At 38.7% G+C, this 20,887-nt stretch overlaps 1 protein-coding gene across 4 annotated transcripts in view; it reads left to right on the top strand.

Annotated features, from left to right (window-relative positions):
- The window catches only part of LOC122813204 (voltage-dependent R-type calcium channel subunit alpha-1E-like), a 4,399,719-nt gene that overhangs the window by 2,891,278 nt on the left and 1,487,554 nt on the right, over positions 1-20,887 (top strand). For all 4 annotated transcript variants that reach the window (XM_044085387.1, XM_044085385.1, XM_044085384.1 and 1 more), the window contains one exon: positions 12,674-12,791. In XM_044085387.1, coding sequence (XP_043941322.1) covers positions 12,674-12,791 — 118 coding nt within the window. The remainder of the gene's footprint in view (positions 1-12,673; positions 12,792-20,887) is intronic.

Here is a 20,887-nt window from a genome sequence, read left to right as displayed (position 1 = left end):
TTGTTCATTGATCACATATCTCTTCTCTCTTTCTATCATTTCTTCATTATACCCTTGAGCTTTAAACTCTTTAGTCACGCTGTCTAATTCAGAGATAAACTCTTTATCTATAGTGTTTAACCTACTAGCTCTCAATAACTGGCATTTTAATACATTCTTACATATATGTCTCAGATGCATTCTCCTAGAATGTACATACTGAGTGGCCTGGACCTCTTTCCTATATATTTTTGTTTCAAATTTAATTTCCTTATGCATAACACAAATGTCCAAAAATGTAATCATTTCATCTGAATGATGTACATCAAACAATAAAAAATCTGTCTTACTTTGTAAATCAATAACAAAAGTATTTAGGTCATCTACCATACCTAACCAGTATAAAAATATATCATCTACAAATCGTTTAAAAACCAATAATTTCTGATTTTTATACCTATATTGTAATTCACTGCTAAATATATGTTCCTCTTCCCATCTCGATAATACGAGGTTAGCATAAATATTTGCAACTGGGGTGCCCATTGCTCTCATCATTAAAAAAAAACATATTATTAGATAATATAGTTTCCAACACGGAATATAAAAATCTAAACAAATACTACCGGACACAGGAGAACCAAAGAAGCAGAGAGGTAGAATGCAAAAAATGCCAGCAACAAAAAAAAAAAAAAAAAAACACTCGGTCCACCACGGAGTTTATAATTTTAATCACAAAGAACACAAACAAGGATAAGCACTTTTGAGCCTTTGCTCTTCAGATCCATAAAAATGTTAAAATCAGGCATTATTAAATCTACAATGTGATTTAAAACCAACCAGTAAAAACAGACAAAAACAACAACTCCCACTTAACATACAACCCTTCTTATTATCATTGGGCCACAGTCCAGCAAATAATAATCATGATATTGGCCTCTGCCCCTTCAAAACTGGTTTCAGTGGCACCAAGGTATTTAGAACTGGAGCTCGATCTGCTTGTAATTCAGCTATCCATTTGACCTCAGTCTGTTCAGTCAACAGACATACATCTCCTCCTCTCATAGTTATTTGCTGTACCTGTAGCACCATAAAAATGAACAAATGGTCTACATTCAATTTAACATGTTGTGCTAGAGCATTATGCACTCCCCCTGTTGTGATATCTTTTATGTGTTGTAAGTCATGTTCCTTTAGCATACAATTAGTTTTGCCCACATAAAAAGATCTGCATCACAAGCATTTAGCAAGATAAATCAGATTCTTATTCCTGCAGTCAGCATAACCATAGAATCTGTAAAACCTCTTACTGATGTGATGCTGAAAAGAATTAGACTTGTCAACGAAATCACATCCTTTACATCTGCAACATGGAAAAGTCCCAACCCTATGATTTAGTTTTGATACCAGGATCTTTACAAAGTATCCTTTTCAGATTTAATGCATTTTTGAAACTGAAATATGGAAAGCGCTTATCCTTGTTTGTGTTTTTTGTGATTAAGATTATAAATGCCATGGTGGACCGAGTGAGATTTTTGTTGCTAACATGGAATATAACATCTCGATTTTAGCACCAGTATAATCAGTATACAACAATAAATACTCCCTTATAGATTGTATACCATATTCATTGGGTATAATGGTAAACAACGACTTTATATCCATAGTAACCAAAATAAATTATGCATTCTTATTATTACTCGACCTGTCTTTCAGATTTGTCAAAAAAATCATTAGTGCTTTAACAAAACTAATCCTATGTGCTAGGCTTGTAAAGGCTCCAGGACCATTAGCCTAGTACACACCTATGAACCTATAAAGTGCTCAACTGTTGCTTTAAATACTTAGATAAGGGTGTGGTTACCCATTCATTACCAGATACAGTAGGCTTCATAGGAGGCCTATTAATATTCTTATGTAGCTTTGGTAAGCTATAAATAACTGGCAAAACAGGATATGATATATATATATATATATATATATATATATATATAAATAATTATAAAAGTTCAGGCAATATTCATCCATTAACAACTCATGCAAATAACTTTTCATTTGAAAAATCAAAGCATTTACTACAGTATTATTAACTCTCTTAAAAGTCAGAGTCTCATTAAGTAGTTCATACATTAGTTCATTATACAATGCTGCATCCATAATCACAAGTTTACCTCTTATCTGTTTCTTTTATCACTATATCTTGATTAGTACAAAGCTTTTTTAATTAATTTTTTCATCTTGATTCAGGTTATAATACTTTCTTTGACTATTTTTTTTTCAAAAAACATACTATAAATATCTTGTTCACACATTTCAGTAAAAGCTTTAACTACCGGTGTGCATACAGCAATGAAAATACTAGATCTACTAAGATTTTCAGTAGGTACACTCACACAGTTATAAAATAAAAGCTTCAAATCAATATTCCAGTTAAAATGTCACTTGTATTACCCTCATATGATGGTACATTAGACATAACTTTATCTAATACAGACAATTCGTCCTCCGACAATACATATTTGGATAAATTAAACACAGTTCATCTAGCAGTTACTTCCTGAATTGCTTGCTGCATGTAACAGGACCTAGGCAAAGTGGTGTATGTTCCTAGTGAAGTGACATTGACCTGCCGTTGTCATCCTGTAGTCTGGCTCTGCTTTTGCTCCTCTCTCTGGACTTGGTTACTACCTGAATAGATAGTTATATTTGGAGCAGTGACTCCTAAAAAATTGCCAGCAATATTTTCCAATTATTAGTCACTTGTGGCATTATATTAGTATTAGATTGTTGGGGTATAGGTTCATAGGTTTATACTAGGCTATCTGCCCTAAGGCATTTATAAGCCTAGCCCAAAGTTCTGTGGCTTACGCCACCCCTTATATGAAAAAATACTGTACCCATTAGTTTGTTGTGCCTCTGTCCAGCAGTGACACAGAGATGATTCCCGGGGTAAACCTATGATCTCCCATCCACAGGTCAAGATTTCTCTTGAACAGAGCCAGCGAGGTGCACTGCCTCACATGGACCGGGATTTTATTCCACAGCATAGGGACTCTCTGAGTGATAAATCTATCCCTTCAGCACATCCTATTTATATCCATGCTAAGGTTTAAGTCACTTGCTCTAGTGGTTTTGGTGGATTTGGATTTTTTTGAGGTGGAGCATGTCCATTAATTCCGGGTTGGACATGGCCTTGTATGTCAGGCACATGTCACCTCTGAGCAGACGGTATGTGACTGAATAGAGCTGGAGTTTCTTCAATCTGGCAGCATATGGCAGATTTTGGAGTCCCTTTATCCTTTTGGTGAGGAACTTTTGGGGTCTCTCCAATTGCTGCAGATGTCGGGTGAGATACATCCCGAATGGGGCATTGTACTCGATCATTGGTCTGATAAGTGAAGAGTACAAGGGAACAATGACCTCACTAGATCTGGATGTGAATCCCTTCATGATCAGGTGGGCAATGTAGATGGTCTTTCTAACCACTTTAGCAATGTGAGTGTCAAAAGAAAGGTCACTGTCAACCTGGGTCCCCAGGTCCCTGATAACCTCTTCTGTGCTTAGTGGATTGGCACCTATATGGTAGCTTGGGGTTACCTTGTTTTTCCCGAAGGGTATGACTATACATTTTTTGGCGTTTAACTTCAGGCCATGGCTCTGGCACCAGCTATCTGTTTCCGTGAGTCCCTTCTGAAGGATATCCGTGTCCGATGCACTTTCAACTATGGCACCCAGTTTGCAGTCGTCTGCAAACTTTGTCAGCCAAAGTCCTCCCATGTTGGCCTGTACTTCTGAGAAGTAGATGCCGAACAATAGGGGGCCAAGGACCGAGCCCTGTGGGACACCACTTGTGACTGGCTTGAAGTCTGACATAGCGCCAGCAACTCTAACCCTCTGGGTTCTGTCCTTAAGCCAGTTTGCAACCCATCTTGTGACATATGGGTTTACATTTAAGCTGGTAAGTTTTTCTACAATACCCGAGTGGGGTATTGTGTCAAAGCCTTGCAAGGTCAAGGTAGGCTGTATGGACTGCCTTTCCCTCATCAATGGCCTTGGTGACTGTTTCTAAGAAGTCGACCAAGTTCAAAAGGCATGATCTGCCCTTGACGAAGCCAATCTGGGTCGGGTCCAATGTCTGCAAGTCCCCTATATCTTTGTTTATGAGTTCCATTATGATCCTCTCCATAGCTTTGCAGACTAGACTTGTTAAGCTTATGGGGCGGTAATTACCAGGGTCCGTAGAGACACCGCCTTTGTGGAGTGGGACCACAGTTGCCATATGCCACTCCTTGGGCACGTATTCTGTGGTAAGGCTGAGATTAAACAGCTGCCTTATGTGCGGGTTTAATTCCTCATTTAGCTTGTGTAGCACACAGCCGGGGACACCATCCGGTCCCATTGATGCTGTGTTTTTAGCTTTAGAGAGAGCAGCTTTCACCTGCGCATTTGAGATGTCTGGGAGGCTACACTCCGCTGGGATAGTTATCTCTCCTTTAGGGGAGAGGGGTGAAGTTTGCACTGAACCTGTCTGCCAGTATGTTGGCAATGTCTGTGGGTTCAGTGATTTTTGTATCATTTTGGACTAATTCTGAGCATATCTGGGAGTTTCCACCCAGGTTCCTAACATAGCTGAAAAAGGCCTTATGATTGTCCTTTGAATCCATGGCAATTTTTCTCTCAAAATTGGCCTTAGTTGATTTTATGAGTGCTCGTATTTTTACTAATAATGATCAGGGGTGACTTCCCTTTTATGGATTTTGTTCTATCATGTAATAGCTTTCTCCTCTTATTGTAAAGTTTGTTAATGGCTGGGGTCCACCAGACTGGATGTTTGCCCTTTGTGGAAAGAGTCTTGGTTTTATTTGGGATTGCCTGATCCATGCAGTCCTGGAGGTGTTCATAGAAGGCATTTGTAAGGGCTTCCACAGCTTGGGTTGTGGTTTCCACTGACTCAGGGGCCTTGAAGGATACCACACCAGTCTTGAGTAGTGTGAAGTTTGCTTTAGAGAAGTTCTTCACTGTGGTCTTTTTGTTTGGGGTGGGGGGATGTGGATTTCCAGTGAGATTAGTTTATGATCAGATCTCACCAATGAGGGATATACTTCTGGTGTGGAGCATTTTGTCCCCATGTTTGTGATAATGAGATCTAGTATATTTTCTCCTCTCATGGGAACAGTGACTAGCTGTTCCATGGCATTTGAATTTATGAACTCCAGGAAACGTTGGGCTAGAAAGTTAGGGCTTGAGTAATGTTCCCAGTCTATATTTGGGTAGTTGAAGTCATCCAATATGATGGTGTTTGGAGATACATTTATTCCCTCCAGTGTCTTCAGGAAGGCTGTGTGGGGTTCCTGAGTTTGAGAGGGTGGCCTGTAGCATGCTACAATTTGTAGAGCAGTTTTGCCTATGGTTAGTTGCACCTGGATGGTTTCTAAAGCTTCGTGCATTGCCACCAACCTGGAGGTGTGGGTATCCTTTATGAATATGGATACACCCCCTCCTTTTGTGGTGTGGTCCGGGTTTTGGGGCCGAACGCATGATATGAGGTAAAACCTAATAGTGCCGGGTGCTCTCAGGAGCCTTGAACCAGGTTTCAGTTACAGCACAGACATCGATGTTCTCCATACTGAGAAGGGCCTCGAGTGCGTGCATTTTGAGATTTAGACTTTTGGCATTGAGCAGCATTACCCTCAGTTTCTTCCCATTTTTATCTAGGGTGGTAGATTTAGAATTTGAGCCTTGCCTAAAAAAGGCACTATGGGGGTGGCAAGAGCCTTAGCCAATATCCGGAATCCCAGGGGTTACAGGTGCAAGCCGTCCCTTGTGAAGCAGCGTGGCTTGTCAAGCATGTCATCCCAGGCAGACAGACACTGGATCCCCTTTGAATGACACCAGACATTAAGCCAATTGTTAAAGCTGATCATCTTGTCTCTATATTGTGGCATCATTCTTGGTGAAGGAAGGATACTGCTCAGGGTCAGGGTCATACCTGCCTGGGCTACATAATCAGAGAGCTCCTCTATGTCTCTTTTCATGTAATCCAGGGAGGTACGTCTCAGGTCGTTCACACCAGCATGGACAATGACTGTGTCATATTTGTACTTGCCGTGGAGTGACCTGAGTGCTTGTGTTATGTGGCGGATTCTAGCACCCGATAGGCAGCTTACTGTGACCCTCTCCTTGTTCAGCCTGGTGAGTAGGACGTCAGTGTGTCTGACTATGGAGTCACCTATGACAAGTATGCTTGGTGTTGTATTTGGCCTTAAGGGCTGTGACTGATTTGCACACTGATTTTGTGGTTTATGTGTTGCTTTTGGGGTGTCTTGAGGTAGCAGTTGTTTGGGTGTCTGCTTTGGAGGCCTCTGCTGTTTAGGCAAATTTTTACTCAGAGCCTCCGAGTATGTCTTTGTGTGTTTATGTGTTTGATTCAGTGGTGTGGTAGCATTATGTGAGGCTGGTTTTGTGGTGTGTGTAGTTGCCTTCTCCTCCTGTCTGGTCTTGCCAGTCCTGAGTTGAGAGAGCTCAGCCTCCAGTTTGGCTAAATAGCTGCATCTCTCGCAAGTATTTGTGTTATGTGGGAGGAGGAGAGGGTTGTCTGTGTACATGAGGCAGTTATAACATTGCCTCAAGATTCCCAGATTCACCAGCTGGACCGGAGAGGAAATTGACAACTGACCTTTGGACATGCTAGAATAATATTGGGAATTCCTTAATAATTGAAAACAAGGGCCAGTGGGGAGTGATGGTGTAGTGCTTTTAATTTTTAGTGCTGACTTATATAATTGCTTTAGAGAGCAAGTGCCAGGTAACTTGAGTGCAATGTGTTACAAGTAACTAAATGCAAAAACGACAAACAGTAACTTTCTTTCAAGTGAAACAAGGAAATAAGTACAGTAAGCAATGCAGATATCACTAGTGGTCCACAGAAGTGCTGAGAAGCCGCATATTAGGTGGAATTAGCGTTCCAGGGAAATAACAAGCAAACAAACAACAAGCATATAAACAAAGCTAGATTCAGCAGGCCTGGATCTAGTCTATGCTACAGCAAACAAGGTGTACCAATTTCAGTAAGATACAGTTCAAATATTCAGGCACTATAAACCTTTAACCAGAAATTCCCAGCTCAGAAGGGCAGAGTCCAGCCTCTTCTCCCACAAGAGTGCAGACCACGAACCCTCTTATTGTAAAATAACTGGCCTGAAGCCCAAGTGCTTAAACCAGAACTAATACACTTGGACACTGGGCTCTCAATCAGCAGTTCCCAACTTAGAAGGATGAAAGCTACCTGTCCTGCCACCACAGTGCTTGCCACAAACCTTCCTAATGTAAAACAACTGGTCTGAAGCCCGAGTGCTTAATCCAAAAGACTTAGAATGATAGCTACACTTTAATCAAGTTACAACCAAGCAGTAATAAATACAATTGAATACTTTAGAGAATGTCTGGATTAGTGCTCAAGTTATACAAACAAAGCTAGATCCAGCAGGCCCGAATCCAGTCTATGCCACAGCAAACAAGGCGCACCAACTTCAGTAAGAAGCAGTTCAGATATGCATGCACTATAAGCCTTTAACCAGAAATTCCCAGCTCTGAAGGGCAGAGTCCAGCCTCTCCTCCCACAAGAGTGCAGACCACGAACCCTCTTAATGTAAAATAACTGGCCTGAAAGCCCAAGTGCTTAAACCAGAATTAATACACTTTTAGAATAACAGACACTGAGTCCTCAATCAGCAGTTCCCAACCTAGAAGGATGTAAGCTACCTGTTCTGCCACAACAGTGCAGACCACAAACCCTCTCAGTGCAAAACAACTGGTCCGAAGCCCAAGTGTTTAAACCAAAAGGCTTAGAATGAGTTACACCAAGCAGTAATAAATACAACTGAGTATTTTAAGATGATGCAAAAGTAAAATGAAGTAGGTAGAAACACAAGTACAGTAAAAGCAGATGAATTTTTTTTTTTTTTTTATATCTGAACAAGTGCTGAGATCAAAGAAACAGATTTGAGTGCTGAAACTAGAAAACTGGCTAGTTATAAGAAAAAAAAAGCTAGAAGGCTTCCCTCAAACACAGAAGGGCTTGGGAGCTCAGAAACCTACAAATAGTCTATACCACTTAACAGGAAAGGTAGGAAATAAGCTTAATTTTTTTTTTGTCTGTTTCCCAGATGCTCTCTTTGTACACAGTAGGAGTGCCTGAAATCAGAATATGATCTCACTGCACTCAGTTGAGTGAGCAAATGAGATGGGCCCAGAGGCAGGCTGAGGGGCGGGCAGTTTCAAGGCCACTAAGATTAACACCAAAACAAAAACAGGAAGGGTGGGTGGGAGTAACTGAAGAGCAGAGTTAAAACTGCCAGTTCAGTTAAATATTCCTTCAACACAGTTTAAATCAAATTAAATACTGTATTTTTTTTTTAAAAAAAAGTGCAGATAAAGGTACTTAAATTCTCTTTTACGTCCAGTTGAATATAACCAAGTTCTTAGCCGGCCAAAGCTGAGGTTTTTAAGCAGAAAATAGTTCACACTGTACCACTTAAATAGGCAAGGACAGGAAATCAAAGAATGTGGCTACCCCCACACCTGTAATTACTAGCAAATAACAATGAGCAGAGTTAAAACTGCCAGTTCAGTTAAATATTCCTTCAACACAGTTTAAATCAAATTAAATACTGTATTTTTTTTTTAAAAAAAGTGCAAATAAAGGTACTTAAATTCTCTTATACGTCCAGTTGAATATAACCAAGTTCTTAGCCGGCCAAAGCTGAGGTTTTTAAGCAGAAAATATTTCACACTGTACCATTTAAATAAGCAAGGACAGGAAATCAAAGAATGTGGCTACCCCCACACCTGTAATTACTAGCAAATAACAATGAGCAGAGTTAAAACTGCCAGTTCAGTTAATATTCCTTCAACACAGTTTAAATCAAATTAAATACTGTATTTTTTTTTAAAAAAAAGGGCAGATAAAGGTACTTAAATTCTCTTATACGTCCAGTTGAATATAACCAAGTTCTTATCCGGCCAAAGCTGAGGTTTTTGTATTCATATCAGCAACAAAGTTATCTAAGTCACCAACTGCTTCAACACATTTCATTTAGCTGATGTTATTATTCATAATGCTAGAGGGCTGTGTTGTCTCAAGTTCCGTTTCCCTTACAGAACGTATTTCAGCAGCGGCATCACCAATTACATGGGTTTCAGAGTTAGTTACCGTCCTTCTCAGTTCCTTTGGCCACTGAAACACATGATTCTGTTTAAAGTCATTAATGTCCTGAATGATCTTTCATTTTTTTGAGTTAACAAGCTTATCTTCAAATGACTTTAAATGTGTAAGCATTTCACTATATTCACTAGATACCGATGAAAACAAAGAGACATTTACAAAGGAATCTTCCAGTGCCTCTATTTGTGATTTTCAAATGGCAGAAAAAAATCATTCATCAAGTGCATATAATCTGCACCTAGTTTCAGATCCAATCGCTGCCATTTACCTAGAAGGCATGGTATTTATTGCCATAAGTCGTTATTTTAAATATTCTTGACCCTCTAGGCACTATTCCAAGCTCCAAATACTTGTTGAAACTTAACCTTTGCCACTGCAATTTCTTAAAAGATTCAACCTTAAAAATCAAATCACGTATTTTAAAGGAGGTAACTTAGCAGGAAAAAAATGAATTTTTGGAGTATAAATGGATAAATTACTTTAGGGCAGATGCATTACCAGGACTTAATTTTCAACATAGTATTAAACCTATTTTAAAAGTCAGGCATAATTATATAAAGGTAACTTTATGTTTGGGTTGTGTGTTTAAATATTACTTGGTTTAAATGTTTCTAATTATTGATTTATTGCTTAATTAATTGATGCTTTCATGTTATTGGCTAGCTGTTTGAACTTCACTACATATAAAATACTTTAATGGCAGCTCCGTGTTGAAGAATTGAAAAAGAGCCTGTCTTGAAAGCTTTGCAATTTGATTTTATTGCCTCTTTTTACTATTTGTTTATTAAACTTTTTAGTGCTGTATACGGTGTGTCTGTGATAGTTTTGGATACTAGTGGATTTTTTTTATCTTGGACACTTTGGCTTACTTGAGGTTTTGGACTTTTTGACATAAATAGATATGTTAAGACACAGGCAGAAGTATAAACACACATGCATGCACACGTGTCCACACACACACACACTCACACATGCGGACACATGCACGCACACACACATGCGGGCACATGCGGTTGCATGCACGCGCACGCACACACACACTTGCGGGCACATACTCACACACACACGTGGACACATGCACATACACACACATCTGGGCACATGCACAGGCGTGCACACACACACTTGCGGACACATGCACATGTGCACATACACATGCAGACACATGTACGTGCACACACACACACACACACACACACACACACACACACACACACACACACACAATTGCTGCGTGCTAATTAAATAATAGGCAGGCTCAGCCTTATAGTATGAAATGATATGGAATATAGACTAGTAGAATTTTACCCAAAGAATTCATGGTTCATAGAAAACATACATGTTCATTCAACAGACTAAGAGATGGCTGTACACATAACTAGCACTAAAATGAGTATGTGCTTTCTAGGCAGAGAGGGGAGGGTCCTATATAGTCAGCAAAATCAAAACTAGAGCTGACTGTGACTTAGACCATGAGCTTCTTATTGAAAAGTTTAGAAATAAATTGAGGAAAGCAAGGAAAAAAGCCATCTGGGGCAATGAAGTAAGAGCTGAACAATATTCCAATCACATATGCAGTGAAAGTGAAGAATTGATTTAAGGGATTAGACCTGGTGAATAGTGCACCTGAAGATCTATGGACAGAAGATACTAACCATCAATGACAGGAATATACACAACTGTTTAAGGACTGTAACATCACTAATACGTATAGTAGCATTATCTGTGATCTCGTTCCTGACTCCCTGGACAGTAAAGTTAAATGCACCCTAGAAGAGCTTCCTAATAACAAGACTACCTGAGATAATACAATTTCCATTATTTTTTTAAATACTGCAAAATGATACTTTTACAGTGTTGTTTGAAATTTGTCATCAGATTTGGAGGAAAGGGCAGTGGTCATTAGTCTGAAAGGTTAATTTATATTCCAGTCTGTCCTGTGATGAGGGATGCAACTATGGCTCTGCACTTAAGTGACACTTTGCATGACCACTGCACATTCCAGCTATGGAGTCTGCAGATGACCTGTTTCCATAATGCACATACATGGAATCTGGGGGATTCATCATAATGAGGCACGCTCCCTGTGACTGCAGCATGCAGTGCAGCTTGGGAGCCACAGAGAGGGGGAAGTGTTACACCATGGGGTGAGTAGGCTGTTCTGTAGAACCAGCAAGTTGACCTGCTCTTACCACCCCCACTTTCAACACTGGACAATAGATGAGCGGTTTCAGGTACCTAGGCAGGAACAGAAGGACCATACAGATCTCACTTAGCCTATGGTTGGCAAACTGCTACATTGTTGTAGTGAATGCAGGTTGCTGACATCATATCCTCTGCAGAGCAAAAAAAAAAAAAAAGGAAAAGAAAACAGTGACTATTCCATGATACGTAATTATACATTAATGCTGCTGCTTCAAATAGTCTTAAGAATACGGAAATTAGGCCATTACATAGTTTTGCACTGGAGAAAATTAAGTTGCTGAGATTGATATATTAAGAATTGTACTCAACATTTAGAGAAGAAATTTGTTTATTACTTTGTTTTCCATTGAAGAAAGTAAATGAGAACTAGATATATAAACCTGCAACATGTGCTATATGTTTGCGAATTAAGCTGATGAAGTACTATTAGTATGAGGGATTCAGAGACAGGTTGCAGACACAACATGACTTGGTCACACAGGAACCTAACACTTCACAGGGTATGCATGTAGCTGAGCTAGAATGGTATGTATGCGTGATCAGACCAAAATATCCATGCATATGTTATGTGTGTGATCTGATCTAAATAAAAAAGGATCAGCAAACTGGCACTCAATGAAATCATCTGTCTCCACATCATCCCACCCATGCAGGGATCATCAAACCCTGCATCCGTGTAACTAATATAACAAACTTCAAGTTGCAAAATATCAGGGCAATCAGGTAAAGTTTCAGTAAGTGCCAGTTCACAATTCACTAAATTCATTTCAACTTGCCAGGAGTTCACGTAATCACAACATATTTAAATATTCAAATGCACATTTAGGCATGGATATGATTTTGAGATAAATGTTAACGATGCCAAAAATTGTTGCTCTAAAAAATGTGGCAGAACTGCTGGTTCAACATGGTTACATAAATGCGACTGACAAACCATTTTACCCATCTGCAAAGATGGTCTGTGAAATGGGTATGTTATTGCACAGAGCAGAATATTTTATGTACCTGTGTCTAAATGCCTTTTATTTTTCAGCATTACAACCAGTGTAACTCACTTATACATCTTTATATCCAAATCCTTCCTTTTGTATCTGTGTATCTTGCCAAATCTAAACACTTTTATGGAATATGCAATTAATTTTTAATTCCAATTAAGTTACAATTAAACAAAAAAAAATCTGTGCTGGCTTTACAACCAGTAAAGAAATTAAATAAATACATTTAACATATCTTTGTTTTTTTTTTCTTTTTTTTTTTCATTTTAAGATCCTGACAGGAGAGGACTGGAATGAAGTGATGTACAATGGGATTCGATCTCAGGGAGGGGTAAAGACTGGCATGTGGTCATCCATTTACTTCATTGTTTTGACTCTGTTTGGTAACTGTATCCTTTGTATTGCATACTTAAAAAAAAAAAAACCATCAAAAACATTTTAGTTTATTTGTTGTTGAATTATAATCTTCATGTAAACAAGAAGGGTGTGCAGACTTGAAGTATATTTCTACACAAGTGCAAAGAGCCCATGAATAAAAATGTAAAATGCAAATAGATGGTATGCACAGATTTAACACTGGTTCTCTTTTCATGCAAAAGTGATATTACTGAACACATTATTTTTCCAAACTATTTATTAAATCTGAGAAGATAAATGAATTTGGTTCATTGCAGGATTCATTTGCATGAACTAATGTAATATGATGTACATAGGTATAATGGGATTCCTGTCAGAGAATCATGTATTATACAAAAGAGAACAAGAACCTCAGTAGAGATGCCATTTTAGATTGTTTTCAGCTGTGACCCAGATTAAAAGAAAAGAGTAAATAAAACACATATATATATATATATATATATATATATATATATATATATATATATATATATATATATATATATATATATATATATATATACATATATATATATATATATATATATATATGTAGACTGATTAGTCTAGCCAGCCAACAACCTCATTTTTGTGAGTTGAAAGGAAACTGGAATACCAATGGAAAACCTACACAGACAAAACTTCAGTGTCAAACTCATTGATTCATATTTCCAACAAGCTTGCCCTAAATAATTATGAATACACCCAACTTCACACAAACATTGACCTGTCCTTAGGATTGAACCCCCGATTCTGGAAATGTGAGGTGGAATGCCTTGCCATTAAACCACTGTGCTGATTTATAGTGTAAATCAGTTAAGCTTTTGCTCCAAGTTTATTTTATTTCCCTAACACCTTTCTAGATGGGGAAAACTGGTTAGTATCCATTCAAGCAGTAGGACTAAGGTAAAGAACCAGTTCTGGATTGGATAGCAGTCTGTTGCAGCACATACAGTCAGACTTACATTCACACTGTACTCAAGTAGACACACACACACACACACATCTATGGACTATTCAAAGGACTGGTAACTCACCTATATGAATATCTTTGCAATATGAGGGGGAAGTGAAGATAGTGAAGACTATCATTTCTTTGGGATGCTGGAAGTAAAATGAAGGCCATGTCAAAAATCTACATGGGCATCTGTACAGTGAGACAATGCCACCACAGACAAACCTGATAACTAAGTTTTGTGAAGCAATACTACTACCTAACAGTGCAGTAAAGGTGTGCAGTTTTAACAGATAATGATGCCAGATCCCAGTCATACATAAAGTGAAGCAAGTGCAAACTGCCATTACTGACTAATCACTTGCACAGTCATGTTCTGCTTGGGTAATCCCATTCTGCAGCTTTTGAATCAATGTGGAAACATCAGCAGATTTAATGTATATCTTTAAGCAGCAGTTTATGCTTATATACCAGAGACATAAACTTCTGAAAGAGTGCAAATTTGTTGCAGCCCAACCACACTCACTCACCACTTTCCCCAGGCTTGCATATTAACATCATGCTGGCACATTGCCATATTTTTTCAAAAGTTACATGATCTTTTAAGAGGAGCTGTTTTATTTTTAGAAATATGTTGCACATGACTCTAAGCAAGAAATTGTTTCTGGGTAACCTCTGCAAGCTGAGCATTAACAGATTTTAAGGAAATCTTGTTAAAAATGTGCTATATATTCAGAAATTTATACAAACGCAGTTAGGCAAGAACATTCTAAAAATATCTCATATTATAATGCCAGAAACAACAGTTCATGTGCATATTCCAACATTCAACATTGCCATCAGCCTAGACTTTTAGGCATTGTGGTTCTAAGATTAAATCAAGTAAATGTTGATAGGTATATAAATTAATTAATTCATTCATTCATTCATTCATTATTCATTCAGAAATTCATTCTCTGATGAACCGACTAATCTAGTTGAGCATTGAGAAATTGCCTGATCTTAGCTCAGTACTCACTAGACACAAAAAAATTAATCCTGTGTAAGTCTCCAGCCCATTACATTATACATACACACACTACATACACTCACACACAAACACACACACACATATGCGTGCATGCATACAACCAACACACACATTCATGCACATACTCACTAATTCACACACCCACAAGCATAATTGCACAACGTACGCACGCATGCAGACTCACACCCTCACACACCAACTCACACACACACATGCAGCAGTTTATAGAACTTTCAGTTCACCTACAAGTCTTTGGGTTCTGGGAGGAAGCCAGATCAACCAGAAAGTATCCACATGAGAATGGTGAGGATGTGTAGATATCATAGATAATTCACTCCTCTCAGGAACCAAAGTAGAAGTTGATATTTGAGGCAGTAAAGTAAAGTACTGTACCACTGTGTCACCACTGATAGCCATAGCTCATGATAGATATAGAAAACTACATGTTTTAGCTTTTTTAGGGATATAATTATATATAATCAACCCTTAAAATGTTAAACCATAAGGCTATTCTGGATTTCTTTTTTTAAACAGGACTTCCAAAATTTCTTACAAAAAATGATAAAACCAGAGAACTTATCATTCCAGTTAACATTAGGTTTATAATTGCATGATAGACACACTTACTATATCTTTTAAATAGCATCTAACCTGTATGGCTTAATTTATGATGAACTGTAGCAGGAATTTGTAAACTACACAGTTGGGAACAATTTAATGGACTTTAATGAAATGGAGTCCTGTTTAAATCAAGGAATTTGATAGACGTGATTTGCTTCTGAATAATGAAGAGCAGGCAATGTCAGTTTGGCAGTAACTGTTTTCCTGTGAAGTTTTGTTTTCTGATTAAGATTTTCAGACTCAAATCAGTAGCTTATATGCATACAAATACTTTTCACTGTCCTCAAATATCCTTATTGTGCCAATGTTTATTATAGTTTAGTTCTTCCCATGGCAACCAAATGTTATGCCAGAAATAGAAATTGAGATAGCTAGGGACACTGCAGAATAATTAGGTAAAGCAATGATAATTCAGTATATGTTAACCGAACTCTTCTGCAGACAAAAACACTGAAGTAGAAACAAAGATTACATAGAAGTTAAACATGTTTGATGTGAGCTTGGTTGTTCATTGTACCTTCCTTACAGACTCTGATTTTGCCTGGAAAATGTATCAAGAGCAGTTTATTAATGCACAGTAGCCTTTCACGTATGGTATAAAAACAGTTACATATTGTGTGGTTAACATGAACCATTTTATAAAAGCTTTCAGGGTGCCCTTTATTGCTTATGCTTTTACTGATGAAGCTTGATGTAACGTAAATAAAATATATTGCATTTCTTTCCCAGTAAAATATTAACCAAAGTGGCAAACTTAGTGAAAGTTCCATCGAAATGGCAACTGTATACAAATATCGATTTAAATTTATTCTATACAGGAATAGCAGTCATATTTTTTATTTGCAAAAATCAAACCAACATGTTCCACAGCAAGGCAGTCCTTTATTAAAAATCCACAAGGTAAAATAAATGCTAAAAGCACCTCAGACTAAGTACTTTTGCCTGTTCTTATTCAGCTATAATCAGAGTCATGCAGGTACTAACATTATTCACTTTTAAATAGGAAGTTTGTGCTGACATCGTATCCTGTGTGTAATGCTGGTTAACGAAGTGAACTAAAATGCAAATATTAAAATGCATATATGAAAATTGCATTGTAAAGAAGCCTAGATAGTATAATGGCTAAAGTTCTGTCTCCACAAGCAGGCGTCCACAGTTCAAGCCCCACACCTGGCCACAAGCAATAAATAACTTATTACAATCTCTGCAATGTTATAACACTTATACATATTCGTATAAAACATCCAAAATATAAACATATATCAAAATTTTAATAATTAAACTTGTTTTAAAATCTATATTGCTAAAACAATTAATAATAAGACATTGCATTGCTTGTGCACAAATTTATATATATATATATATATATATATATATATATATATATATATATGTATTTAATTCTAGATGCATTTAGCTTTCCTTTTCAGAATACTGGTCACACAAATAGTATCATTTATGCCTGGTCTAGCTTTGGCATTTAATCTCATTTGCCATTCTGTTTCCTTAACTTGTAAGTCCAAATCTGGGTCTCCCCCTCTATTATTAATTAGCACTCTGTGAATAATAAAGAAAATGAACTTTTGAAATCAACACATTCGAGACTGTGTGTGTATAAAGCACTAGCTAGCTTTCCATTCCTGATGTCCCTATTATGTTCCATAATCCTGTCATGCTACTTCCCTGCCTTCTATACTTCATAAAAATGCACCTACCCCCCCCCCTTTCTGCCTAGAATTACTAATATATGCGCTAGGCAGTGAAGTTCAGAGTCACGTGCAGATGTAGTGCTCTGCATGATGGCTCTATGCCAATAACATTCTTGGCATGTTTTGCATTTGCTGTAGTTGTGTATTTTGTGATTCGTAAATACCCAAACTACAGCTGTGTGTCAGTGCTATGAGGCACACACTTATGCCCAACAGTTTTGGGAATCTCTGCATGGAGGCTTAGAATTGCTTGAATCTACACAGACAGCTAATGAAGGTGTCTGCTGTTTGTGAATGGGAGTAAATGTATATGTATGTGTATTCCGATGTGTCATTGTGTACATGAACAATGTGAGCAAGTGTGTGTGTGCGTGTGTGTGTGTGTGTGTGTGTGTGTGTGTGTGTGTGTGTGTGTGTGTGTGTGTGTGTGTGCATGCACACTTGCAAGTGCATGCACATGTGTGTGTTTGTGTGCGTGTGTCCCGAGATGTTGTAATCAGTACCTGTGTCTTCTCATCTTAGCACGTGCAGTACTGTTGTAGTAGGCTCTCCACTGCATAGTTTTTCCAGCTGCACAACAGATCAGTTCATAATTATACAAATTGCTTGGAAATGAGATGTTGTCATTTAGAGAATCTGCATACCTATGAACTGGTCCTTAGCAATGCAGTGCAAATCAGCTTATCATTTCAGGGCATTTTCGCTACAGTGTTATTTACTATAAATCCTAGGAAAGAAGTTTTGCCTTTAAAGGCGTGACACAGCAAAGCAAAGTGCATTACAGCTTCTAACACTGTCAGTAGATCATGCCTGCGTTTCTGCAGTGAGTGCTATATGGCAGTCAGTGCAGTGCTTACTAATAACACAGGCTTATATGTAAGAATCTTGCTCTGACTTGCTTATGAACCTTACAATTTCTGTTCAATATTTCCTTCTCAATTTATTTTCAGAATTGGCATGATCAGTATATCATATAGATACACTGCACAGTGAGACATCATTGTAAAATGATACTACAGTAGTACTGTTGCACAGCTGTATTAAACTATGACTTCAGATAATCTCACTGTTGGCAAAGTGGCTCTATATTACAACAGTTAAAACACTGAAAATCGAACGACTTAAAGGCCAAAAATGCTGGACCTCAAAGTCGCTATTCTGGGGGGCTGCACCCCTCACACACCCCACTCATTGTATATACCAACTCCAAGATCTCACTACAGTGAGGAAATTGCAAATATTCCGATATTCACTGTACCGCTATTTCACAAAAAGCACATTGTTGAATGGCATTTCAGACGTTAAAGCCGTTCAATGTTCGACCTCTTCGATTTCATAACAGGAACCTGGCAAAGTACCTATATTTTCATTCTTATTGCAAGGCTGTGATTGAAAATGGACTCCAGTGCCCCAGTCTATTTGCAAACTAACAAAAAGATAAATAAATAAAATAAATAAAATTATTCATTGAGGTTGTGACGTATGTTGTTGCCTATAAGTCGTTAGGATGGTATAGTGAAAAAAGCAAATTAGAATGAGAACATTTAAGTTTATAGGTGTGTACTAGGCTAATGGCCCTGGAGCCTTTACAAGCCTAGCCCATAGAAGGGCCCTGGCATTGTGCCACCTGACATTAGTTCCCAGTGCCTCTATCAATTAGAGTCACTGGAGTGATCCCAGGGTGAACTTTCTATTTCCCATCCACTCATTAAGATTTCTCTTGAAGAAGACCAGTGAGGTGCTCTGCTTGACATGTATGGAAAGTCTATTCCAGAGCATGGGCAGTCTCTGGGTTATGAACCTGTCCCTCCAGCAAGTTCTGTTGGTTATGGTAAAAAGGTTGAGGTCTCTGGAGAGTGTGGTGTGGAGGGGTTGGCATTTTTTTAGATGAGGTTGAGTTCTCTGCAGTGTGTGGTGTGGAGGGATTGGGATTTCTTTAGATGCAGCATTTCTAGCAGAACTGGGTCAGACATGGCTTTGTAAGTCAAGCAGAGATCGCCTCTTAGTAGATGATATGCGACAGAGAGAATAGCTGGAGTTGTTTGAGTTTGTCCATGTAGGACATGTGTTTAAGGCCTAAGATCCTCTTTGTGAGATACTTTTTTGGCCTTTCCAGCGTTGCATGTGTCTAGAGAGGTACATGCCAAATGGGGCATTATACTCGATGATTGGCCTAATGAGGGAAGAGTAGAGAGAGGTCATGACCTCTTTCTTTCTGGATGCAAAACCCTTGGTAATGAGATGTACCACATAGAAGGACTTTCTGACCAGTGGCAATGTGGTGGTCAAAGGAGAGATTGCTGTCAACCTGTGTCCCCAGATCTTTTATAATGCCTTCAGTGTTCAATGGGCTCCCATTGATGTGGTAATTAGTGGGAACTGAGTTTTTCCGAAAGGGGATGATGATGCATTTTTTTGCATTAAGCTTTAGGCCATGGTTTTGACACCAGTCATTGGTTTCAGTGAGGCCTTTCTGTAGGATGTCTGCATCACTTGGAGAGTTAATAATGGCTCCCAGCTTGCAGTCGTCTGTGAACTTGGTCAGCCAGAGTCCCTCCATGTCGGCCTGGACTGCTGAGAAGTAGATGCCAAACAGGAGAGGACCCAGGATCAATACCTGTGAGACTCCACTCATGACTGGTCGGCAGTCTGACTTGGTGTCCGCTACTTTCACACTGTGTGTTCGTAGGTGCATATTCCATATGTAACTGCTGGCATTAGTAATTACTTTAAATACTCACGTGTACTTACTAAAACTATTAATTATATATTTAAAAAGGTTCTAAGATCAAGTGGTTAATGTACCCTTACATGTTTCTGCGGACATAATCCATCGGTTCGTTCTTACAGAACTTAGCAGTTAATTGCTCTTCAACCTTCTCTACCTAATTTTGCTTTGCCTACTGGCCCAGCCCTCCTGGACATCCAAGACCATTCTCAAGATAGCAAGTCTCTCTCTGTTTGCCTGACTCCCTACAAGGACAGTCCTACCTTGTACCCAGAAGTGGGATTAAAGAAAGTATGTAACATGCTGTAATACCTACTGTAATTTGCTTGAGAAATTGCTCTACCACTTGCCTGGTGTTAATAAAGGATCCCAGCCAGAATAGCCAGCAGCCATACCCTTCTTATTGTGAATCACCTCATACCTGCCTCATCCCTGTCTCCTTTTTTATTATCAGAGCCATGTTGCTCCCTATACCGATCTAATTGCTAAGTAGTTCCTCTCCCTACAATTACAGGATTTGTCCAATAGGTGGCAGTGTCTACCCATCTATAACCTCTCTTCCCTCACTCCTTGCTCACTATAATATAACATAATAGTCATTTCTCTTCTTTAACTGCTTAGTAATAGTCCTACCCACATCTGAAAACTGCCTTCTCCTTTCCCTTAGTGCAGTACCCCAAGCATCCCTTTAACTACCCTGCTTACCTTTCTCTGTACTTACCTTCACCAGACTGATTGTTTTTCATGCTGCCCTGCTGCCTTCTTTCTTTGGGTCTCCACTGTGCCACCCTACCTATCACTATATACAACTATCTTGCCTCTCCTCCTCATTCCCAACCTGTCTTATGCCTACCCTTGATCCTTAGGGTCTCTTTGGCCACATTACCCCCTCTTCATATTAGTGTTCTTCCCACTTTCCTCTCGCCCACCTTTGCAGACTGCCCAGTTTTACCTCATCATTATGATCTTTCTTTCCAACCTCTGCTGTGCTCATCCTTCCGGCTTACACTTGCTTTCACCTATTCCAGCTCTTCCCCCTTCCCCTC

Source organism: Protopterus annectens, chromosome 10.part0 (assembly GCF_019279795.1).
Source record: "Protopterus annectens isolate FY-2018-M chromosome 10.part0, PAN1.0, whole genome shotgun sequence".
Taxonomy (NCBI): Eukaryota; Metazoa; Chordata; order Ceratodontiformes; family Protopteridae; genus Protopterus; species Protopterus annectens.
Note: the sequence above shows the minus strand (reverse complement) of the source record. Positions and strands in the feature narration are given on the sequence as shown.